The 26,663-nt window shown below is 44.3% G+C and overlaps 1 protein-coding gene across 2 annotated transcripts in view; it reads left to right on the forward strand.

Moving 5' to 3' along the window:
* The window catches only part of IRAK1 (interleukin 1 receptor associated kinase 1), a 144,134-nt gene that overhangs the window by 37,126 nt on the left and 80,345 nt on the right, over positions 1–26,663 (forward strand). For both annotated transcript variants that reach the window (XM_073600246.1, XM_073600247.1), the window contains one exon: positions 23,743–23,919. In XM_073600246.1, coding sequence (XP_073456347.1) covers positions 23,743–23,919 — 177 coding nt within the window. The remainder of the gene's footprint in view (positions 1–23,742; positions 23,920–26,663) is intronic.

Genomic DNA, 26,663 nt, shown 5'->3' on the forward strand with positions numbered 1-26,663 from the left:
CATCAAACGCTGCCACTGTGCTCCATCAAACGCTGCCACTGTGCTCCATCAAACGCTGCACTGTGCCCCATCAAACGCTGCCACTGTGCCCCATCAAACGCTGCCACTGTGCTCCATCAAACGCTGCCACTGTGCCCCATCAAACGCTGCCACTGTGCTCCATCAAACGCTGCCACTGTGCCCCATCAAACGCTGCCACTGTGCCCCATCAAACGCTGCCACTGTGCCCCATCAAACGCTGCACTGTGCCCCATCAAACGCTGCCACTGTGCCCCATCAAACGCTGCCACTGTGCCCCATCAAACGCTGCCACTGTGCCCCATCAAACGCTGCCACTGTGCCCCATCAAACGCTGCCACTGTGCCCCATCGAACGCTGCCACTGTGCCCCATCGAACGCTGCCACTGTGCCCCATCGAACGCTGCCACTGTGCCCCATCGAACGCTGCCACTGTGCCCCATCAAACGCAGCCACTGTGCCCCATCAAACGCTGCCACTGTGCCCCCCCCCCCCGCCCTCCATCTGCACCTACCCTGTCTCGTTGGGACTGGATGTCTTCTCCCGTCCTCTCTTCCCGTCCTTTGCTATGATTGGATGCCTGATAGGCATCCAATCACACCTCCTGTCGTTTCATCCAGTCAGGTGACGGGTAACAGATCTGAGCACCTGATTGGCGGAGAGGCGGTTTAGTGTTAGGAAAAAGAAAAGTGAATGAATATTCAAACACAGCTGCTGAGCGCTCGCAGGTCACCTTTTTTGATGCCTATTAGAGCCTATGGCTGTAATCAGGTGCTTCAAAAACACCCCCGCCGCTGTAATTCAGGCGCCTGGCACCCAAAAAAAATTTCTAGACTGATCATTTCTTTGACAGTGGGCAAACATACAAAATCAGCAGGGGATCAAATACTTTTTTCCCTCGCTGTAAATACTTGCCTACCTTCTGCAGCATCATTCTGATAGTGCAAGCTGTTCCCAACCACCTCTAAGCCAGGGAGCTGAGCGATCATGTGACTGCTAATTGCTCAGTTCTCTGGCCTGCTCTGAGCAGGGAGCAGTGACTGTCAGTCACCGGCTCTCTGCTCTGCCCCTCCAGCGCTCACTGGAAAGCTGGGCAGGAGAGGGGTCGGAAGCAGTCAAGCCGCTGAGAGCCTGAGCAGGCTGCTCCCGCCCCCTCCATGGCCCATCGCTCCAGTGAATGAGGAGGGCGGAGAGCAGAAAGCTGATTGACAGTCAGCGTCTCTCTGCTCACAGAGCTGTCTGAACCGAGTGATCGGCGGTGTTTGATCTCTCGGTTTTCAGTGCAGAAGCGCCGGGGGACAGATACAGCATCGGACCGATGCTGCATCCACCTAGATAAGTATGAATCTAAAAAAAAAAAAAAAAATACCCATACTTTTAATTTATATTTTTCTTTTTTACATGTTTGATTGCCCAGATGATATGTTGCGCAAATATAGAAGCTTTTGCTTGTTAAAATAACTGTAAACCCAATCCATAGCTTTGTCTGTGATCTGTGAGAGATATTGCCCAATGTTTTGTATTTTATATGGGCTGGATCTTTTCCAGAAATGAGCACACAATATTGCTTGACAAACAACATTTTTTCTGCATGCTTGATCCCTCAAATGATATCTCGTGAAAATCCAGGAAGCCCTTACTTGTAAACTAATTATAAACAAAATTCAGATCTTTGTCTGTAAATGATATTACCCAATGTTTTATCGAGTCATCTTCCTCCTTTTTAACTTAATTCATAGATAAGCTGTCTAGGGCTAGTCCATACCTTAAAATGTATTTATTTTTCACAGGTTTCCTTATGTAGCGCCATCAATTTTAAGCAGAGCTTTTTACATTTATTATACATTCACATCAGTCCCTGCCCTCAAGTAGCATACAATCTAGAGCTGCACAATTAATCGTTAAAAAAATTGTGATCTCGATTCAACCCCCCCTGACGATCTCTATTGCAGAGTTTGCCGATTCTTTCATATAACAAGTGGAGAGACTTATCTGCTCACTCAGCTGTCAAAAGAAAACATCTGGGCAGTCTGCCAAGTTTTTAACATGAAACATTGTAACTAACTCTTCCTTCTTAGATCAAAGGAATAAACTTCTGTGTGTAAAGAAAAAATCCAGGCAGTCTGCCAAGTTTTAAACAAGGTGTAAATGCAGGAAGTTTAACCACTTAAAGTCTAAATCTTTTTCTGACACTTCTTTCTTAAGTTGAAATCAATATTTTTTGCTAGAAAATTACTTGGAACCCCCAAACATTATATATATTTTAGCAGAGACCCTAGGGAATAAAATGTCAATTGCTGCAATATTTTATGTCACACTGTATTTGCCCAGCGGTCTTTCAAACGCAATTTTTTGGGAAAAAATACACTTCAATGAAAAAAAAAAACGAAACAGTAAAGTTAGCCCAATTTTTTTTTTGTTTTAATGTGAAAGATGATGTTACGCAAAGAGAATCGTGATCTATCCTCTAAGCAAAAAAATCGTGATTCTCATTTTAGCCAGAATCGTGCAGCTCTAATTCCCTGTACACACGGTCGGATTTCTGACGGAAAATGTGTGATAGGACCTTGTTGTCGGAAATTCTGACCGTGTGTAGGCTCCATCACACATTTTCCATCAGAATTTCCAACACGCAAAGTTTGAGAGCAGGATATAAAATTTTCCGACAACCAAATCCGTTGTCGGAAATTCTGATCGTGTGTACACAAATCCGACGCACAAAGTTCCACACATGCTCAGAATAAATTAAGAGACGAAAGCTATTGGCTACTGCCCCGTTTATAGTCACGACGTACGTGTTTTACGTCACCAACGTTCAGAACGATCGGATTTTCCGACAACTTTGTGTGACCGTGTGTATGCAAGACAAGCTTGAGCCAACATCCGTCGGAAAAATCCATGGATTTTGTTGTCGGAATGTCCGATCAATGTCCGACCATGTGTACAGGGCATAATACAATCTAAGGTCCCTAACTCACATTCATACATACACATAGTAGCGTCAATTTAGACAGGAGCTGGTTGTCGGTTTGAATCCCAACCACAGCACTACCTGCATGGAGTTTGTATGTTCTCCCTGTGCCTCCGTGGGTTTCCTCCAGTTACCTCCCCCACGTCAAAGACCTGCCTACCAGCAACCCAAGCAGGCACAGGGAGAACAAACCAATAGTCATTATTCCTTACTCTTACTCTTGGACCTCTCCGCTGCCTTTTGATACAGTTGATCACCCCTTCCTCCTCAAAAAACTCAATTTGCTTGGTCTCCATGGCTGTGCTCTCTGTTGGACCGACTCTTGCCTATCTCACCTTACCTTCAGTGTCGCTTACAACTCCACTTCCTCCTCTCCAACTCCTCTTGCCATTGGGGACCCCTGAGGTTCTGTCCTTTGGACCTCCTACTTTTCTCGATCTACACGTCCTCCCTGGGTCAGCTGATAGCCCTCCATGGCTTCCGCTACCATTTTTATGCCGATGACACCCAAATCTATCTCTCTGCCCCTCAGATCCACCCCATCAGTCTCCTCACAAATCACTGATTTACTAACAGACATATCAGCCTGGATGTCACACCACTTCCTCAAACCAAGCTCATAAAATATCCTCCCCCACGTGCCCCTTACCCTGACTTCTCTGTCAAGATCAATGGCACAACTATCAATCTGTCCCCGCATGCCTGGATGCTAGGGGTAATCCTAGACTCTGAACTGTCCTTTCAGGCCCACATCAATCCCTGTCCAAATCATGCCGCCTTCGCCTCCGCAAAATTTCCAGAATACGCCCCTTTTTAACCAATGACACCACTGAGCTTCTAATTCACTCCCTGGTTATCTCTCTACTACAACTCCCTCCTCATTGGATTACCTCTACATACACTATCCCCCCTTCAGTCACTAATGAATGCTGCTGCAAGACTCCTCCACCTTACCAACCATTCAGTGTCATCCGCCCCTCTCTGCCAATCCCTGCACTGGCTTCCACTCACCCAACAAAAAAATTCAAACTACTAACAATAATTTGCAAAGCGATCCATAACTTTGCTCCCAGCTACATCACTAACCTAGTCCCAAAATACCAACCAAGCCGCTCTCTCCGGTCCTCCCAAGACCTCCTGCTCTCTAGCCCCCTTGTCACCTCCTCCCATGCTCGCCTCCAGGATTTCTCCAGAGCTTCTCCCATCCTTTGGAACACCCTACCCCAATCTGTTCGACTATCCCTAATCTATCCATCTTTAGATGATCTCTGAAAACCCTTCTCTTCAAAGAAGCTTATCCTGCTTCTAACACTGTTTTATTTCCTCCATTAGCTCATCCCCCACAGCTATTACCTTTTGTATTAATTGACCCTCCCTTTTAGATTGTAAACGCTAACAAGCAGGACCCCCTGATTCCTCTTGTACCAAATTGTAATGTAACTGTAATGTCTGCCTTAATTTGTTAAGCGCTGTGCAAACTGTTGGTGCTATATTAATCCTGTATGATAATAACATACAAACTCCATGCAGGTAGTGCCATGGCTGAGATTCAAACCGATGACCCTATTGCTGCTAGGCGTTAAAAAATCTCTTTGTTTAGCCCCATTCAGGAGGAATCTCCCCTGCTGATTATTGTATTCTACTGGTGTGTGTGAGATAGCACTGGACCAATAAGAATGGGATATTAATATTTGAGGAATTGAACCCATAGCCAGTCCTCCTTCAAAGGCCCTGTCAAAAAGTAAATGAGCAGCGCAGGTGGACCTTGATCTGGTCTTGACCTGCTGTCTCTCTGATAGTCTTAAAAGAGAATGTACAGTAGATATTGGAGTGACTATTCAGAAGCTCCCAGTATAACAGTTCACGACACAGAAGTTTTAGTCCAAACTTTTATTGATCTAGAGCAGGGTTATCCAAACTTTCTAAACAAAGGGCCAGTTTGTTTAGAAAGACTGATCAGACTGATCAGTCTGTTAGGAACTTTGCAAAGATGAGTGAGGAGAAGTCATTTGTTGAAAGAACAAGTAAGCTCAGGAAACCTACTGAAGAGCAAGCCTTTCTTGACAAGGATTTCGGAAGATGAGGCTGAACTACCCTATTAGGACATCTAGATCTACAGTCCATAGGATGCTGTTTGGGGCCTGATAACCTCCGGGTTCTGGTGAGTTTGAACCCCTTGCGGGTGTGTGGAGCACGCGGTGGTGAAGTGTTTGGTGAACGGTGCACTCATCAATCTACTACCAGTTACACCCTGTATATCCACTAGAGACTCTTTGTTCATTTCAGTTTTGTAATTTTGAATGATTGCAAATTAATCTATCAGGTTTATAATTTCTGCATGATAGAAGCGCCACTTTGATGTTTTAATTGTATCTCATTTGAGGTTTTAATTTTTACATCTTTTCTGCAATTATTTATATTATGTTTCATTTTTCTGTACACTATCCCTGAAGAAGGGGGAGGCATTTCCCTTGAAATGCCTTGGACTCTTTTTATACTCCTTGATCCATAAAAAAATTACATTAATCTTTCTGCTTCTGCGGATGTTTGAGTACCCAAACTACCCATCTGGCTGGTTGCAGTAAAAGATTTGGTCAATAATTTTCTGCCCTCCATTAGCTGAGTGGTGCCAACAAGGCCACACCTGTAGCTTGAATTTTGTACTGTGTATGGTCAGCATAAGTCTTTTTTAAACAGCAATTTATACTAGGAAGTCTTTGGGGCACCATGTAACATTCTTTTTTGTCTGTTCCTTCAGTTTCACCCACTGAACAATTTATAAATGGGTGCAGACATTCTTGTGCATACATTTACTCTTACCTCTTCTTCTCCTGTGCAGCCATGCAGAAAGGTACGGGGTATTTCCAACACCTTTCAGTGCCTGAAGCTCTGTAGACTCCTTGTTGACTTCTTAGGAAAAGCCTAATGGAAAGAAAAAATAATTAATAAAAAAAGTACCAAGAAGTTTCTCACAGCGCCAATCTGATTTAAACCTGCTATGGACATCTGAATGTGATTGGTGCAACAGGGTGCAGAGAGGGAGATGGGTATACAGCATAGAATTCGGGAAATACACTAAATTTTACTTGTTGCTTGGAATTGCCTGTTGGTAACAAAATGCTGCCTAAAAGTGTCTCTTTACATTCTCGTCTAATAAATCTAAAAGGCAGACCCATCAGATTAGAAAAAAAATACAGAAATCTGTATTTTTCGTGCGTATACAACCAAATATGCACATATTTTTTTCCATTCTGAGAGCTAGAATTTATTTTACTCGTGAACGTGATTAATAAATTCAAGGATGTTTTGGCAAAGAATACTGATGCTCATACATCGGTACCGTGTGCAAGTACCCTAATAGTGTACGGATTATACTGACATTCTCCTGCTACCTGCACTTTTCATTGAAGGTCCCCATCAGATTTCTGCTATGGGGCCCCATGAGTTGTAGTTACTCCCCTGCTTCCTATATACAGTATCTCAGAAAAGTGAGTACACCCCTCACATTTTTGTAAATATTTTATCGTATCGTTCATGTGACAACACTGAAGAAATGACACTTTGCTACAATGTAAAGTAGTGAATGTACAGCTTGTATAACAGTGTAAATTTGCTGTCCCTTCAAAATAACTCAACATACAGCCATTAATGTCTAAACCCGCTGGCAATAAAAGTGAGTACACCGCTAAGTGAAAATGTCCAATTTGGGCCCAAAGTGTCAATATTTTGTGTGGCCACCATTATTTTCCAGCACTGCCTTAACCCTCTTGGGCATGGAGTTCACCAGAGCTTCACAGGTTGCCACTGGAGTTCTCTTCCATGATGACATCACAGAGCTGGTGGATGTTAGAGACCTTGCGCTCTTCCACCTTCCGTTTGAGGATGCCCCACAGATGCTCAATAGGGTTTAGGTCTGGAGACATGCTTGGCCAGTCCATTACCATTACCCTCAGCTTCTTTAGCAAGGCAGTGGTCGTCTTGAAGGTGTGCTTGGGGTCATTATCATGTTGGAATACTGCCCTGCGGCCCAGTCTCCGAAGGGAGGGGATCATGCTGCTTCAGTATGTCACAGTACATGTCGGCATTCTTGGTTCCCTCAATGAACTGTAGCTCCCCAGTGCCAGCAGCACTCATGCAGCCCCAGACCATGACACTCCCACCAGCATGCTTGACTGTAGGCAAGACACACTTGTTGCCGCCACATGCCTGACACCATCTGAACCAAATAAATGTATCTTGGTCTCATGAGACCACAGAACATGGTTCCAGTAATCCATGTCCTTAGTCTGGTTGTCTTCAGCAAACTGTTTGTGGACTTTCTTGTGCATCATCTTTAGAAGAGGCTTCCTTCTGGGACGACAGCCATGCAGACCAATTTGATGCAGCGTGTGGCATATGGTCTGAGCACAGGCAGGCTGACCCCCCCCACCCCTTCAACCTCTGCAGCAATGCTGGCAGCACTCATACGTCTATTTCCCAAAGACAACCTCTGGATATGACACTGAGCACGTGACCTCAACTTCTTTGGTCGACCATGACGAGGCCTGTTCTGAGTGGAACCTGTCCTGTTAAACCGCTGTATGGCCTTGGCCACCATGCTGCAGCTCATTTTCAGGATCTTGGCAATCTTCTTATAGCCTAGGCCATCTTCATGTAGAGAAATAATTCTTTTTTTCAGTTCCTTAGAGAGTTCTTTGCCATGAAATGAAGCAAGTATACATATATGCCACTGGGGGCACTGTGGGGGGGGGGGGGGGTTCTAAGTGATTTTCTAGCAAAAAATACTGATTTTAACTTGTAAGCAACAAGTGTCAGAAAAAGGTTAAGGCCTCGTACACACGATCCAATTGTTGGCCATCCGAGAGTCTGATTTTTGTCCAAAGGGCATGTGGAACTTGTCTTGCATACAAACTGTACACAATTGTCGGCCAACAAACATGAGCGTAGTGACGTACTACGAGGAATTTCAGCTCTTGACGCCATCCTTTGGGCCCTTTCTGCTAATGTCGTGTTTGGTGAGCATTGATTCCGAGCATGCGTGTTTGTACCTTCAACTTTTGTGTGATGGACTTGTGTACTGACCATATGAAAATCAGACAACAGACTGTTGTCCGCCGAAAATTTACTAGCCAGCCATCCAACATTTGTTGGCCGAAAGTTGGACAACAATTGTCAGAAGGAGCATACTAATGGTCAGATTTTTGGACAACAGTCTGTCAGACAATCCCCTGCCAACAATCTGATCGTGTGTACGAGGCTTTAGTCTTCAAGTGGTTTAATGAAGGGGGGGGGATTGGGAGATTGGGACTTTAAATGAGGCTAATATGGCTGGGTAAAGCCATGTGCCTCCATCCCTATGAACTATGGTGAAACAAACACTAAAGCGGCCGGGGCAGCATAGTGTAGCCAAGAGGGTGGGACTTTATATGAAGCTCGTGGTGACAAAAAGAACAAAATGGTGGAAAGTAAAAGTAGTTTAATATTGCGTAAGAACATGTTTAACAAACATAGAAGATGCACCCGTAACTAGGCGCCACAATCTACACTGGCAAAACTGGTAATAACATGGTTACAATCATGTACAATAATGATACAATTTAAGGGGTCCACCAGTGTTCATGAAATGTATAGCCTTTAAAAAGATAACAACTGCACGATCAATAGTTCTTAAATCCTTAATGGGTAGAATTGTCAATGCTTTCAAATCATAATAGATGTATAAATGGTTCACAATATCAATTAGCTTGATGCGTTTCGCGGCTTAAAACCGCTCTTCAGGAGCAGATATGTGAATTGTCTGCAATGAAAAATGTGTAGATACTCCGTATCAAAATTGGGGGGATATAGGTAAAATTCCACCCAAAAAACCTGCGTAGGGCATATAATCTTACGAGGTAGGTGCACCACGCCACATGGCGTCCAGGTCAGCAGGCCAGCCCAAGGTCAGTAACGGGAGGCGAGAGGGCGCGTCCAATAACGGCAACCAACACAGCGGACACGGCAGATCAGTGCTCCCAGGTTCACCTGGTGTAAAAAAGTGATGAGACCTCAAAATGTGGGGCAATGAAAGGAGAAAACAAATGTGGGTGCGATATTGAGGAGATAGGAAGGGGATGGACTGGAGGGGAAAGTGATGAGGGGTGGGGTGAAGGGATAAATGGTGGTCAACAGGTGAGGGTGAAAGACCATGGTAGAGGGTCAACACCAAAACGCCCGGTGTAAGGGAGGAAGGAAGGTGATAGAAGTAGCTGGGAAGTGTACCTGAGTGGAAAGGAAGGGACGGACAGTCCGACCAAGGTGTGGAACCTGGCAGGGAGCCCAAGGAATACTGGAACATGCCGGGGTCGCCGCCTGCATATAAGCACCGCCATGGACTCGCCCCCAACGCCACACCACACGAGTGTAAGGGGACGCCGACGCCAAGGCAGGAAGTTGCCCTGCCAATCCCTCCCCTACCAGCGCCGAACCAATCCCTCCCATCGCTCACGCAGATGGACAGAAAACGCCGGAAGGGCGGCGTCATAGGACGCCGCACATCCGGCGTGCGTGTGTGTGACGTTGATGCACAGTGGTGGCGTGGCCACCCCCCGAGCGTCAAATGACGGCTGGCGGGAGGAGGACTCAAGTACTCATCGCGGCTCCCGCACGGAGACATCGCGGGCCGCCAAAGGGCCAGGACCATCCAGTGGTTTAAACTGCCCGCATTTATGGCGGGTACACACGATTCGAAAATCGGACGAAAAATACCGCTTGCGACGCGATCGTACGATAATCGGATCATTACTACAGAGCTTTTGAGAGCCGATCGCGACAATTCATCCACTATTATTCAACCGGACAAGCACAAAAATTTTCCTTGTGCATCATACCAGATCGTACGATTTTCGTTTAGTCAGTACAGTTGTCCGAAGATACAATACAAATACATTACAACATATGACGCCACTTCCGATATTTTTTTTTTTTTCTGTCGTACGAGAATTTTCGTGACTTTAGTAACCTATTCAATTTCTACTTGCGACTATTAAGCGGAAAAAGTCGTACGATCTGTCATACGATATTCGGATCGTGTGTACGGGCCGTTACAGAGAGATACAAAGAAAGATAACATCGCTCCAGGTGATTTCAATCGGAAAAATCCGGATCCACTGGGTGCAAGCCATGGCTCGCCACCAAGACAATAAGGGAAAAAAGGCTGCACACAGCAGATCATCGGTCCATTGTAGATTTATTGTTGTAATAAAGTCATAAATGGCTGCCACCAAAACAATGACACGCAAGAGCTGACGCGTTTCACAGTTTAATAGTGTTTCTTACTAGATCCCACTTGATCACTCCAGGCTGGCATCTTTTGCAAGTATAGCTATGTAAAGCAATACAAATGCCTATACTGTGTAAAATCCAGTAATACACTATCTCGCCCTGCTCTGCACATGCTCAGTTGCTCTCTCTTTTTCGGCACTGTGCCTACAATCAGAGCCACTAGAGGCCGATCTGCTGGCAGCCTGTTATTAGGGGCTCTGCGTTCAGCAAAATGATGGCAGCAAGAAGAAAAAGGCGCAATGCTGGAGGCAATTTACAGCACATGCTAATTTTGGTGGCATAATTATTAATGTGGAATGTATGTAAATCAAGTTCTTTATAAGTTCCCCTTTAAATTGGAGTAGAAATGATTTCACTGCTAAACATATATAACATGTGCAATTCACAGTACAGCTTCTAGAGGTTGCAGAGAAGTCAAAGAACACAAATAAAGACAATTTATTTTGTAAGTCAGCAACAGCCTACTGCTCTAGACACCAGGCCATATTAGAACAATCGGGGCTAAAGGCCAGACTTTGTTTGGCTTCAGCATTCTGACCTTAATCCCCATTCCCTACTCAAAAGAAGACCTGTCACCACAAATTAGGACTCCATGGCTCAGCACTGTGCTACATCCTGCCATGCTCCATATTCGTACCTAGATATTTCTTCAGTTTTCTTTTCAGTTATTTACTCTCCTTTTATTTATTGCCTTCTGAAATCTTGAGCAGTAAAAACATTTTTGATATTTGGAAATGTTATTGTAGGAGTCTACACCAGACAAATTGGTCTCGATTTTTTGGGGGCAAAAAAAAACAGTAGTTTGAGATCCATCTTTTAAATCTGTTTTCTAACTAATAGATTTCCCACAAGGCTCTTCTCTCCCATGCTTCCCGCACAATATGCGCACGTTCTGCCTTTTCAGTTGAATGCTCGAGCTGCTGAAAGATGGCAGCATTGTCTGACATCTCGCCTCCCATATTATGCATGCCATGCTGAACAAAAGCCTCACTTAGGAAACTCACAGCCTGTTAGCTGCAGCTTAATGTGAATTCAAGCCTTCTGAGAGTAGCTCCTTTTTATTAAAATACTTTTTTAAAACTCGCAAAAGAAAGCCTTTAGCTGGGAAATTTAATATACATGGCTATAAAGGGATTGGGTTGTTCATTGGTAAAGAGGAACTTGGATTTAGATGCTTGTCTTTTATATAGACCGCAGTGAAGGAGCTGGTAAAAATCTAGAATTGTGTAATCAATTTTTTTTTTTTTTTTTTTTTTTTTTTTTTGGTTCTGGGAATGGTGATAATATGTAAATTTGTAGCACTGGACATCTGAACAGATTAAGTGCCGGCTCACACAGGGGCGGCTTCAAAGTCGTCCTACTCCAAAGTCGTCCCGTACAGCGTGGCTTGCAAAACGACTTCTGTATAGAAGTCAATGCAAGCCGCTCCAAAGTAGTACAGGAACCTTTTTCTGACTTGAGTCACTCCTATTAAAATGGTTCCATTGCAATGCATGGAGCGCGATTTGTCAGGCGGCTAAGTCACCTGACAGGTCGCCCCTGTGTGAACCGACACTTAAAGTGTTTGTAAACCCATGTTTTTTTTTTTTAAATGACAAACATGTTATACTTAACTGCTCTGTTTTTGCACAGAGAAGCACCGATCCTCCTCCTTTGGGGTCCCCTGCTGGCAATCCTGGCTCCCCCCCCTTTGCTGAGTGCCCACCATAGTGAGTCACTGGCTCGCTCCCAAACCATGTTCTGTATGTCCACTGACACAGCCCTGCTGCCCACTCCCTACTCACTAGCTGTGATTGACAACAACGGAAGCCAACGGATTTCTCTGAGCAGTGCAAGGAGAAAGATTCTGCTCTTGGGCACATCACTGGATCGAGATCAGGCTCAGATGAGTATAAGGGGGGGGTTGGTTGAAGGAGCTGCACTCCGAAGGTTTTTTTTACCTTAATGCAGAGAGGCGTTGAGGTAAAAAAAAACTTCAGCCTTTAGAACCACTTTAATTTCTGTGCCACCTTATCCACGTGCCAAGGTAACTGAAAGCAGACTAGTGAAAGAGTGACTTTTGTTGAGAAAAAAACAATCCACTCTGGGTGATCATTGTACAGCTGTGGCCAAAAGTTTAAAGAATGAATGGAATATTAACCACTTCAGCCCCGGAAGGATTTACCCCCTTCCTGACCAGAGCACTTTTTGCGATTCGGCACTGCGTCGCTTTAACTGACAATTGCGCGGTCGTGCGACGTTGCACCCAAACAAAATTGACGTCCTTTTTCCCCCCACAAATAAAGCTTTCTTTTGGTGGTATTTGATCACATCTGTGTTTTTTTTTTTTTTGCGCTATAAACAAAAAAAAAATAAAAATTTTGAAAAAAATTTTTGCTATAATAAATATCCCCCCAAAATATATTAAAAAAACTATTTTTTTCCTCGGTTTAGGGTGATATGTATTCTTCTACATATTTTTGGTAAAAAAAAAAACGGAATAAGCGTATATTGATTGATTGGTTTGCAGAAAAGTTATAGCGTCTACAAAATAGGAGTTTTATGGCATTTTTTTTTATTAATTTTTTTTTATTAGTAATGGCGGAGATCTGTGATTTTTATCCTCCATTTTTCTTTCCTGGTGGTGGGCGTCACTCTCAAGTGGATTACTGGATTTGGATTTTATATTCCTCATCTTACACCCTTTCTGGGCTGTATATTGCCAGTATAATGACAAACTTTGTTGAAAATTCCTACCTGTTTATTTTATGAGGAAAAAAAGTTTGTTGTGTGAAGAGTCAATCTGAATGGGAGTGATTCTTTTTTTTTTAAATTATGAATCAGCCAATGCTCTAGCAAAATTGCAGGGTCGGCATCACTTTAGAAGTGATTAACACATTGGGAGTCTCTCACCAAAATTTTAAATTTTTTTGCAGAGGATGTCTAAAATCTGACTGGTATTTTAGTGCAGACCAATTACATAAGCAAAAAAATATTTCTGGGGAGGTTCTGTACACCAGCTGTATACAGAACACCTCCAGGTAGCCATATTGCATTGAATTTTATAGAAAATTACAGCGCTGCAGGTTGAAAAGGAAAGGTAGTTTTTAATATAGTCCATTACAATATGGCTTGTGCAACATTATTATTTTTTTTATTTGTCATATATTTTCTAATTATTTGTCATATTCCCAATAATAATACAAATGAGTCACATTCTGTTACATATATCTTAATTCAGGGATTTTACTATACAATTAGGAACCGTAGAAAGTGGGGGGGAGAGCATTTGCTACTTTCCCAAAGTTCAATAGAGAAGAAGTATTAAGCCAGGGGTTCTAGGGTGTCCGTACGTGAACAGTAAAGTAGCCTGTCGTTCCCCCAACCCAGTCATTATCAGGTTACAAAAGAAACTAGATATTGCTTTTCAGCCTGCCAGGCAGCCCCTCTTCCAGAAAATATAACTCCTATGCATATTTTTTTGGGTGGAACATGTAACATGTTCCCACTGCAGGAGCTCGCTGCATAGAATGACAGCTAACAGCGGATCTTCTCCCCCCCACTTGCTGTTACTTTTTTTTAAAAACACGGCTATGTGGGGCTCCGCCCACCCAGAGGCATCATTCACTCACAGGATTCTGTAACTGTAACACTACAAGTCCCAACAGCCTTTGCAGCTGTCGGCATGTAGTTCTCAATGAACTACCACATCGCTTTTGGACGCTGTGTTAGTTCATTCTCTCTCCTACTGTCTGAGTGTATCTGCTTGCCCGTACGAGATACGAGCAGACAGATAGATACTCTGACAGGTCTGCAGGAGTCCTGTATAGTACCCATGATCTGCTAATCGTGGGTGTAATGCTTTCTAGGCTCCTGGTAAAAAATAAATAAATGCACATTTATTACCTGCAAAAAAAAAAAAAAAAAATGTGCATTAATTATTTATTTTTTTTAACCACATGCCGACCGGGTCATAGCCACAAGACGGCTACAGCGTGGTCGGCTTATTCTGGGTGGGCGTCCATGGACGTCCTCACAGAATCGCGCTCCCGGGGACATCCGTGACCGCGGGGTGCGGGCGACCCAGCGCATCATGGATCATGGTAAATTGCCACTGATAGCGGCCGTTTACCATGTGATCACTCCGTCAAATGACTGAGCATCACTTTTAAACAAACCGGCGTCATATCATGACGCCGGTTCCTCCCTCCCCTCTCTGTACCGATCGGTACAGTGTGAGAGGAGAGAGGGAGAGATAGTTTGCAGTGCTGTGCGCACTACAGATCCAGCCCACAGCGCTGCTCAGTGCCCATACTCTGCCCATACTCTGCAATAAATTTTAACAGAAACAAAGAATTTTTTTTTACTGAATTTTCAGTCTTTTTTGATTTATAGCGCAAAAAATAAAATACCCTGCAGTGATTAAATAGAAGAAAAGGACAAACATTTTATATGGGTACAGTGTTGCATGACTGAGTAATTGTCATTCAAAATGTGAGAGCACCGAAAGCTGAAAATTGGTCTGGTTAGGAAGGGGGTTTAAGTGCCCAGTGGTCAAGTGGTTAAAAAGGTGAACGTATCCTTTAAAAATTTGATCCATGGGTCCTAAGTTTTTTTTTTTTTTTTTTTTTTTTTTCCCAAACACATTTATGCTATATATTTCTTTTTTGACAGGCAAAGCTCTGACACTTCCTGTAGCGCAGGGGAAGGCAACCTCAGCATGCCTTCTGTTGTGGGACTACAAATCCCAAGATGCATTGCAAAACTCTGACAGCCATAGGCATGTCTCCAAAGCGAAGGGGGAAATGGGATTTTTAGTTTCAGTGCAGCTGGAGTGTCAGGGTTTCCTAGGCCTGCTGTAGTGTATTGATAGTGCCCTGAAAATCAAGGCTTGGTCAAGACCCATGTGGGTGGAAATACATTGCTGATGCTCTTATTGTTGGAAATAGTTGTATGCTCTGACACTTTCAAAGCTTGTATGTCCCCTCCCTTTCATTCCTATTGGCTCATCATTGTGTCGGACAGCCCCGGTGGCCAAAGGGAATATGTTGAATGCAGGAAAGAACAGACAAGCTTCAACAACACCAAGAAGTACCAACGTTTTGCGTGTCAAAATGGTCAAAATGGCCAAAATCAAGTGTAGTATCTGTTCTTATCATTGTCCAGTAGGAGTGCTACACTGTTATTCCTGCCTTACGATGGGGATCATTGGCTGTATAGTACTCCTGCTGGAGTGATGGGGGCTCTGAAGGCTAGTACCGGCTGGAACAGAAACCAGGGCACCCACAGGCTTGTCGGGGCACGGGAGTAACTGCCCCGGGAAAACTGGATGGGCCCAGTTCCTCTATATTTGAGTAGATCTACCTCATCTGGCCATGGGCTGGGAAGGCATAGAGTCCGCGGTGTCGGTGCCCCCTGGGAGTGGTCGCCCTAGGGGTGCTTTTGGTAACACTTGGGTGTGGGACCCCACGGTGTGAACCGCCACATGGTCACAGTCACTAAAACCTTTTCTGCACTGCGCCCTTTAAGGCTGTGCCTTCTGTCCGGGGCAATTTTTGTCTTCCAGGCCTCAGGGCCCGGCCAGTGCACATTGAAGGGGCACATATTTATTTTTCTCCACCGTTTGTCACTCTTTCACTTTTGTGTGTTTTTTTTTCTCTCACTAGGATAGAGGGTGTGAATACTCAGGCTTGCCCTGACATCTAGGGGGAGGATGTGTGGCCCTCAGGCGCCTTCCTTTTCTCACCCTGGGGGGTCTCTCTTCAAGGAGAGCCCCTTGACCTAGTATTCGATGGTCGACGTCAGCTAATCTAGAAGAATGGGGTCTGCCAGGCCTTTTATGTTGCTGCGAGGAGCTTTTCTCCCCCCGGGGGATTCAGGAGAGGTTGTCCTACCCCTTCGGGGTATGGACTAAAGCACCCCCTGAAGTGCACTTTTCAGTGTGTTTCACGTGCACTTTTTTTTGCTCACTTAACGGCTTTTTAGTTTCAATTGTTTGCACCACCGCAGATTAAAAAAAAAGGTCCAGTATTTATGTGTGAACAGAGGCAGATGTTGAAGCAATCAGCACATGTAAAGTTTTTTTTTTCTTTTTGAGGGCCACTTCACACTTTTCTGGTACATTGGGTTACAGCAGCACATTCATTTGAATAGACTGCCAGCTCACCATAATAGACAATATAACACCATTTGAAATGGGTGCTCCCACAGCCTAAAAGCCTTCCTTTTTTTAATTATAGATTATGTGAAAAGAATGCACAATTTACACAATACGCACCTTCTAGTTTTTAGTTTCTTTTTTTCATTGACTACTGCGGTAACATTGCAAGACCTTTACAAACACAGTAAAATGTTACAAATAGAAATGTGTATATGTAACTGTGTCAGAAAATAAACTAGAAGGTGCGTATTGTGTACATTTTTGTGTTTTTTTAGATATAATCTCTAAATGTAAGCCTATATTGCAGGGATAAGCAATTGGCTTACAAATCACAAAAGTGATTTGTAAAGAAAACCTCTTTATAAAAAACAAAAAAAACAGAAACTAACATATTATACTTACCTACTCTGTATAGTAGTTTTGCACAGAGCACCCCCGATCCTCCTCTTCTCGGGTCCCCCCTCAGTGCTCTGGGCCCCTCCCCCTTGTCGGGTGCCCCAAGAGCAGGGATATGCAATTAGCGGACCTCCAGCTGTTGAAAAACTACAAGTCCCATCATGCCTCTGCCTCTGAGTGTCATGCTTGAGGCTGTCAGTCTTGCTATGCCTTATGGGACTTGTAGTTCTGCAACAGCTGGAGGTCCGCTAGTTGCATATCCCTGCTATATAGTGTACATATGATATAGAATGTACTATAAATAACCACTTTATATAGATTGCAACTATTTTTAAACCATTGGAAAGGGACTAAGATATACATGGAAGCTTCTGCTGGTTTGTACAGGGTTATCTTGTTGCTGCTAAATATACCCAACAGATTTAGTTTAAAGGTAAAGTTTGCTATTGTATAGGCCAGTGTTTCTCAACCTTTTTTCAGTCAAGGCACCCTCCAAAATGATGGACAGTCTTGTGGCACCCCATTCAAATATGTAAAAACTATTCTGATAGTTTTACATAATTCAGCAACATGAGTATACACAGGACACCCAACCTTAGAGGTGATTTATTCTTCCAAAACAAATACACTCTTGCCAACTGGTACTGACTAGTAATCCAATGTTTCTCTTCTCCCTCAGTTTTTCGCCATCACTTGGCTAATGACATCCCAACGCTGAGGGAGAGAGGCAAGGGAGGGTCAAACAAGGGTGATATGCAGCCAACTGACATCCTCCTTATGAACTGATGTCATTGGTCATTAGGAGGTTGGCAGCTAGAAGGTTGTGTTGGTGTACAATGAAAACCTGTGGCTTTGTGTAACTTAAAGGATCACTAAAGATATATATATTTTTTTAAATAACAAACATGTTATACTTACCTCCACTGTGCAGCTCGTTTTGCACAGAGTGGCCCCCGAACCTGGTCTTCCGGGGTCCCTCGGTGGCTGTCTTGGCTCCCCCCCCCCCCCCAAGGATTCAACACCTTCATGCGGGTCGCGCTCCCATGATACAGCTGGCGGCCATAGCCGCTCACTGTATGTATCACTTGGCCCCGCCCCCCTGGCGCGCCGCGTCATTGAATGTGATTGACAGCAAGCTAGCCAATGGCTGCACTGCTTTCAGTCCATCCACTGTAACCAATCAACGGCCAGGCTGAGCAGCAAAGAGGATGTCGGGGGCGAGCGTGGGACTTTCGAGGGGTCAGGTAAGTAAAACGGGGGGGGGGCAGTATTGTCGGATTTTTTTTCACCTTAATGCATAGAATGCTTTAAGGTGAAAAAACTTTTACCCTTACAACCCCTTTAAGGTAGGTTTCATCCACCCACTGGCTTGTGTACAATTTTGGGACAATTTTTAGGCATTTTGCCAAGGCACCCCTGAAGAAACTTTAACGCATCCCGTTTTGAAAAAGTCTGGTATTGGGAACTTGTAGAAATGGTAATTGTGCCATGTGGTATAATGAATACACGCTACATTTTTCTCTTAAATTCCTCCTGTAAAATAGCAGCGCCCATACTGGAATTTGACTGTGCCTAGGTACTCTCATGCCTACAGTCTCAAAGCTAAGCTAATAATGTGTAGCAAAATACAAAAATAGTTTGCAAAGTAATAATAATACTAGTATATCAATGATAATAGGTGTGTCCAAAGCATCCAAAATAAGAATATTGCAGTTACATAAAAAAGGAATACAAAAAAAAAAAAAAAAAAAAAGAAACATTATATCAGCGTGACCATAAAAGCTCAAATGAGCCTTAAAAAAGTGATCCAATTAGTGAAACGTTGCAAGACACCACAATCCTCCACAATGTTTTCACATAGATATTCACAGGTGATCTTCACAGTGATCTTCCCATGCACCAACAGTGCAATTCACACGCTCCACCCAATGCTCCAAATCTGTTCACCTCTTAGTATAGACCTCCTAAATTACAGGTCGTCTAGGAGTGCTTGATGGATACAAAAGGGTTAAAATCTCCACCTCCCCCTCATACTCAGTTTATTTATTACAGGTACTTGTATAGCCCCAACAATTTATGCAGCGCTTTACATATTTATTATACATTCACATCAGACCCTGCCCTCAAGAAGCTTATAATCTAAGGTCCCTAAGCCTAGGTTCACACTGATTGCGGGTTTTAAATTGTGCGAGTTCAGCTGAACTACGATTTCAAACCGGCATTTCAGTCTGACTTCGGGGGGCGATTTGAGCAACATCTATGCGGGTTCCTGCACAGATGTCTATTGACATCACCCCCGAAGTCGCCAAAAGTAGTGCAGGAACTACTTTTTGGAATCAGTACGGCACCAGCAATAGGCTGTGATTTTGACATGGCAAATCTCCCCCAATGTGAACAGGGGCTAACTCACATTAATAAATATACATACCGGGGCCAATTTAGACAGTGTGTGTCTGTGGAGTTTGGAAGGAAACCAGAGTACCCAGAGGAAACCCATGCAGGTACAAGGAGAACATGTAAACTCCAGGCAGGTAGTACCATGGTTGTGATTTGAACTGACGACCCTAGTGATGCTATGCAGAAGTGCTAAGCATTTAGCCACTGCTTATGGACACAAAAGGGTAAAAATTGCCACCTCCTTCTTATGCATATCATGACTTAGAAGAAATAACAGAGTGCTCACTGCGATATTTATTACAAAAAAAACACGTAAATAAAACCACTCCCATGTAACATCAGAGATGAGACTGCATTCCTCCACAATCCAGGTTGATAATGTACTTAGCACAACACTGTGGAAAGAAATTTGTATCGCTCTGCAATGGTAACTGCTGCTGTGATGATGTAATCGGCGTAGCTCCACCTGCTGTGTGCTGAGCACTGCTGTCTCTGACTGTAAAGCCAAGTACACACGGGCGCAATGCCGGGCGAGATTGGCCAGTTCAATAAAAACGGTGTATGGCATCCGGTCCATCAGAAGGTGGCCATTTTGGCTGGCTTCTGTCGGACGACCATGCTGGAAAACTAGAACATGACCGACTGCCGAATCGGGACTTCCGTCTGACTATCTCCTGTATCATGTCTGCCGTCGCTGACCATCTCCTGTATCATGTCTGCCGTCTCTGACCATCTCCTGTATCATGTCTGCCGTCTCTGACCATCTCCTGTATCATGTCTGCCGTCTCTGACCATCTCCTGTATCATGTCTGCCGTCTCTGACCATCTCCTGTATCATGTCTGCCGTCTCTGACCATCTCCTGTATCATGTCTGCCGTCTCTGACCATCTCCTGTATCATGTCTGCCGTCTCTGACCATCTCCTGTATCATGTCTGCCGTCTCTGACCATCTCCTGTATCATGTCTGCCGTCTCTGACCATCTCCTGTATCATGTCTGCCGTCTCTGACCATCTCCTGTATCATGTCTGCCGTCTCTGACCATCTCCTGTATCATGTCTGCCGTCTCTGACCATCTCCTGTATCATGTCTGCCGTCTCTGACCATCTCCTGTATCATGTCTGCCGTCTCTGACCATCTCCTGTATCATGTCTGCCGTCTCTGACCATCTCCTGTATCATGTCTGCCGTCTCTGACCATCTCCTGTATCATGTCTGCAGTCTCTGACCATCTCTTGTATTATATCTTCAGTCACTGACTGTCTCCTGTAGAATGTCCGAATGCTCTGACCATCTCTTGTAACATGTCTGCAGTCTCTGACCATCTCCTGTACTATGATTGCAGTCTCTGACCATCTCCTGTACTATGTCTGTGGTATCTGGGGGCTCTTTCTAACAGACTCTCTAACAGAAGCCCTCTCTGTGTGCATCAGAGAGACTCCCCTCCTGGTCTCATTAGTGTACCCTCTTCCTGTAATTTCTTTATTGTTAAAAGATCATGGGAGGATCTCAGGGTAACGAAGACTTCTTAGGGGAGCGTCCCTGTGTTTGAGTCATTACCATAGTAACATTTGTAAAGGGGAGGAGTTGGTAAGATGACCGCGCCCACGTGGGGGGCGCCAGAAATATTTCTGCACCCAGGCGTCTTCTATGGCCCTAGGATCGGCCCTGCTCCCGATCAGCGCTCTCAACCAATGGCAGACAGTGCTGGCCGGAGTATTCTGGGGGGGGGGGGGGGTCCCCCTGTCGGAACACAACAGCTCAGCGGGGGAGATTGCTGTACTAACTTCGGATCCTTAGTACGGCGGCTCTGACCAGAGTTGACTTTTTTTTTTCCGTTCAATCCCTCTGGGTTGAACAGAAAAAAACTTCTAGTGTGTACGAGGCTTTACTCACCAGATTAGGGGTGAGATTTGATGATGCCTCTACTGTGCTGCTCTTTGTTCTCTTTGCAGGAGGGAAAGCAGTTTCTGAAAAAACAATGCAGTGTAAGGTTCTCCCTGCTTCTTCCTCATTTATTTTGTGGATCTGTGCTTTCTACACTTCTACTGCTACTTGATTATTCCTCAATCAATCTTCAAATCATCTATTATCAGGGGAGCAATTCCGACAAGGGGAAGAAAAGCCCTTCTCTATTAAAATGGCTGATTTCCATGCAGAAACCTTGTGTGGAAAAAGAGCCATTGTAATGGAGAAAAGATCAGCTGCAGAAGAACCTTAGGCTTTACTATTGACTCTTCCTTCGTACTCAGCTTGCCCTTTTTGGCAATGTCTCCACCATTTAGGGCCTCTAAAAAAAAATAGAGACTAGACGTGTTTTCTTTTTAGAATGTATCAGATGCACACAGAGGAGAGGAAGTGTTGAGAAGACTTAGAAATTTGTAGTTTGTGTTGTCATACTGATGCTTCTTGGGAGCAATGAGCAGCATCTTGTTGGAGCAGACTGTGTATTTCATGTATGAACAGAGCCTCCATTCACACACAGTGTGGCTAGGTACAGTTATGTGCAATGCCATGAACAATGACAACGGGAAAGCGCCCTTCTTCACAGAAACGGCGCTGTGCCCTCTTAGTTTAGATTAGCAATCTCATTTTTTTTTCTGCAGTTTACTAATTCGGCTGAAAATATTTTAGGCTCTCAGATTAGTTGAATATACAGCATGCAGTTCATAGGTTTTTCCAGTATTCAGTGCGAACAAGGTAGGGTGTAGTCTCATGCCCGTAAATGAGAAATCAAATGTTCTCTTCATGCTTCCCTTCCATCACAAATCCCAAAAGCCAAGGATTTATTCCTCTTTGTAGGATAATGAGTGGAGTCATGCAAATCATTCCTTTTATGCGTGTTGGCCAATTGTACGTCCAGAACTGAGAGGTTATGTGCTGCAACCTTTAGCAGTCACCTACTGCCACTGCAGCAGAGGTAGACGTGGCCCTCAATGGAGGACAGGTGAAGTGATGTCACTGCACTTGTAGTCCACTTATTACTACTTCCAGCCCCATAATCTAAAACCTGGTACACACAACCTGCTGGGTTGAATGAAAAAAAACTGATCGCTCTGGTTGAAGCCACTGTACTAACGGTCTGACATTGGTACAGCTGTTGTGTTTTTTTTTTCCTCGGACAATGTCAGATCGTACGATTTTCCTTTAATCAGTACAGTTGTCGTTTGAAAATGCATTACAACACATGACATCACTTCTGAATTTTTATTCTGTCGCACGTGAATTTTCATGACTTTAGTAAATTCATCAGATTCGATCTGAGATTAGCATGCAAAAAAAAAAGGATGATAATTTGTCCGATAATCTCATTGTATGTACCGGGCATAAGGCTACTTTCAGACTGGGGCGGTAAAGCGGCTCTATATTTAGCGCCACTTTACCGTCGTTTTAGGGGCGCTATTCGGTCGCTAGCGGGGCGGTTTTAACCCCCGCTAGTGGTCTAAAAAGGGTTAAAACCGCCCGCAAAGCGCTGCTGCAGCGGCGCATTGCTGGCAGGTTTGCGGCGCTGCCCCATTGTTTTCAATAGGAAGGGGCGCTTTAGGAGCAGTGAATACACCACTCATATAGCGCTGCAAAGATGAGGCTTGCAGGACTTTTTTGACCGTCCTGCAAGAGCACCGCTCCAGTGTGAAAGCCCTCAGGCTTTCACACTGGAGACACAGGAGAGGCGCTTTACAGGTGCTATACAGGCCCTGTAAAGCGCCTCAGTGTGAAAGTAGCCTAATGCTCCGTGCACACAGTTTGATTTTCGGAAAATGTTCGATGGGAGCTTGTTGTCAGAAATTCCATCGGACATTTTCTATCAGAATTTCCGTCACACAAAATTTGAGAGCAGGTTCTCAAATTTTCCAACAGCAAAATCCGTTGTCGTAAATTCCGATCGCGTGTACACAATTCCGACGCACAAAGTTCCACGCATGCTTGGAATCGAGCAGAAGAGCCGCACTGGCTATTGAACTTCATTTTTCTCGGCTCTTCGTACGTGTTGTACGTCACCGCGTTCTTGATGTTTCGAAATTTCCGACAAGATTTGTGTGACCGTGTGTATGCAAGACAAGTTTGAGCCAACATCCGTCGGAAAAAATCCATGGATTTTGTTGTCGGAATGTCCGATCGTGTGTACGCGGCATAAGGGTCGGGGGAATTATCTGTAGAAGCCTGTGCATTGCACCTGAGACATGCTGATTGGGGTTGAAATGCTTTTCAGTCTCCATTGCAAAAAATACACATTTTCTTTCATTAATAGAAGTGCATGTATTTTATTTTCAAAAGGTGAAGTATGCTTTAATCTCATCACATAGGTGAAAGCTGATCTGTGGTTGGTTGCTATAAATTACCGCTGACCATTTTAGGTTCTTGCAATAACCCCTGTGCTTCACTCTTCTCTTTGTATTGGATGAATGAATATGTGCTTAGTAGTGCCTATAATAAAGAATCTGTGGTATTCAGCACGGCTTTCCAGATGTTAAGGTATTTAATGCGATCATCTGTTTTTCAGCTTCCATGATCATATTTGACCAGACGGCTCTTCGCCTCCTGGAACAGCCGGGACGCCAGCGCAACCGGACAGAGGCGGTCATGTGGAACTGGATGAACAGAAATGGCAGAGTGGGAGAGCTGCTTTCTGTTTTGCAGAAGCTAAGTTTATGGCGAGCGCACGGCATCTTTGAGTACTGTAAGTGGTTTGTTTTTGTTTAGGAGGTTTTATCTTCAGATGAAATCGCATGTACATTTCCTGAAGCCATGGAGAGTGAAAACATGTTTTATAGTCCTCTCCCAAGCTGCTGAGATACTCTAATGCTATGTACATACGACCGGACTTTCGACGGACTAAATCACGTCAGACTTTTCGACGGACTTTCCACAATCTTTTCGACGGACTTCCGTCGAATTGGACTTGTCTACACACAATCACACCAAAGTCCGACTGATTCGACCGTGATGACGTACGACTGGACTAGAATAAGGAAGTTCATAGCCAGTAGCCAATAGCTGCCCTAGCGTCGGTTTTCGTCCGTCGGACTAGCATACGGACGAACTGATTTTTCGACCGGACTCGAGTCCGTCGGAAAGATTTGAAACCTGTTCTAAATCCTAAGTCCGTCACATTTTCAACAGAAAAGGTCCGCTGCAGGTCTCCGATGAAGCCCACACACGGTCAAATTGTCCGACGGATTCGTACCGTCAGACAAGTTTGGTCGAAAAGTCCGGCCGTGTGTACACAGTATAAGTTTTGAGTTGGCCAACTGGAAAATGGAATAACTGTGTGCAACCTTGCTGCTGGATGGCCCTGAACCCATGCTTAATAAATATGGCACAGGACAACACAAACAAGAGCCCTAAGCCTGTGACTAAGCTTTTCCGTTGTGACTGTTAGACATGAGATGATGCCTGATTAACCATATCCCAATATACGTGGAATGTAAAATGAATTCATGGCTGTGAGATGAGGCAGATGGCTGATGACTTTGATTGGATGCAACAGAAAACTTGCCCCCGACACTATTGTTTCTCCTTAGTGGTAGTGTCAGTCGTTGTCACTATCCTCCTGTTTCTTCTCCTCTCTGTTGACTTGGCATGTTAACAACGTGCTGCCAGAGGGTGCAGTGAGATCATGCCTGCCGTCCAGCCAGCCCTCCACAGGTAAGGACAGCCTGAGTCCATAATTTGCTTTTAAAGTAGAACTATAGGCAAAACCTTTTTTTTTTCATTTTGGATAAAGTAAGGGAGGGTTATAATAACCCCTGTCAGAGTATTTGTTGACATCAATGTCCCATTGGGGAGAGTTCTGTTTCAATCTTTTTATTCAGTTTTCAAGTAACAATAAAAACATTATAAAGTAGCAAAATCGAGTACAAAATGGCACTGCCATCATAGTGAGTATACAAGAAAATGGCAGCAATAATATATATGAAGGATGAGGGGTTCAACTAGGAACCCATGGAACCCGGTAGGTAGGTATGAGGAACTGCGCCAAAGTGGTCAACCACGAAGGGTCCTGGATAGTAATCCATATTCTGCTATATTCTAAGAAAAGGCCAAACAGGTGGGCCTTACTTCAGTCCAACATTGTAGGCCCGGTGGAGGGGTCAAGCAGGACTGCACCTGCCCACTCTACTACCTGGGCCGGTAATAACCATAATATAACTATAGCAAATATAGTAACCCCTATGGCACCAAACAGGCTAATATATCTTCTCACAAGAACATCAAAAAATAGAAAAAAATCTATTGTATCAGTATCATAGCCTTGGTAATTTGTCATGTACAAAGCCCATTGGGGAGATTTCAATTCACTTCCTATCCCATAGCCTAAACAGGAAATGAGAGGAAATCCAGGCAAATTAAAGGGTTACTAAACCCTCGTCTTTTTTTTGTTTTTTGTTTTTTTTTTTAAATATCTAACTTACCTCCTCTGTGCAGTTGGTTTTGCACAGTGGCCCCGATCCTCCTCTTCTGGGGTCCCTCAGCGGCGCTAGTAGCTCCTCCTCCTCTTCTTTAGTGCCCCGTCAGAGAAGCGCTCTCCTTCGGGGCACCCGTGAGGGTGCACTCCCGAGTCCTGCTTCTGTGCCTATTGACACAGAAAGCAGGACTTGGCCCGGCGCCCACATCATTGGATTTCCCTTATTTACTGGGGACAACCCGAAATTTGGGGATTTTCTTGAACTTTCATTTTCAATTATAATGGTAAACAGGTCAAATAGAGAGGGTGCATCTCCCTAACTGGAGTGGAGGTAGCAGTAAAAATGGATAGGTGCTTTAATCCATGTCCATGCTGGCCAAAACTAGAAAAAAACAGTTTTGCCTTTAGTCACACTTTTATTGAATGCCAAGGCCCCTTTTTTTTCAGAAAACATCCAGCAGTTCTGATCCAATGCTTAGCCCCTCGTTTCAGACCACTAATCAAGGATCTGGAAGTGGATAAGTCGCCATTAGCAACAAGAGGTGCACACACACACGTTTTTGCTTTTTGTTGAACCTGGAAAAACTGCTTTATAGTTGCTCTTTTGAGAAAAAGAAAAAAAGAAAAATTCCTATGTTACCACCCTTAAAAAATGCAGCAGTAACGGAAAGTACCTAATCATCTGCCAGAAGTCCACTTGACCTTTTTACCTCCCATTTTTGGGTGACGATGCTTCCTCTGCTACACAGAAATCCCAAGCAGTGTTGTCAGTCTTGACAGTTCTCCTCTGCTGGATTTCAGCACTTCACCTATCCGTCACCCCACTCTGTTCCTCGGCTCATGATAACCTCAAGGTCTTTTTACAGCAGAACAACATTGCTACTGACTTGACAGCCAAGAGCCTTCCCGCACACTGTGTATAGGGAAGGGGCTCTTGGGAGATGTAGTTCTGAGGGCGAGCCTACATCACTAGGAAATAAGATCCCAGCAGTTGTCCTGCAGAAACACTAATGCCC

The sequence above is a fragment of the Aquarana catesbeiana genome, linkage group LG09 (assembly GCF_042186555.1).
Source record: "Aquarana catesbeiana isolate 2022-GZ linkage group LG09, ASM4218655v1, whole genome shotgun sequence".
NCBI classification, from domain to species: Eukaryota; Metazoa; Chordata; class Amphibia; order Anura; family Ranidae; genus Aquarana; species Aquarana catesbeiana.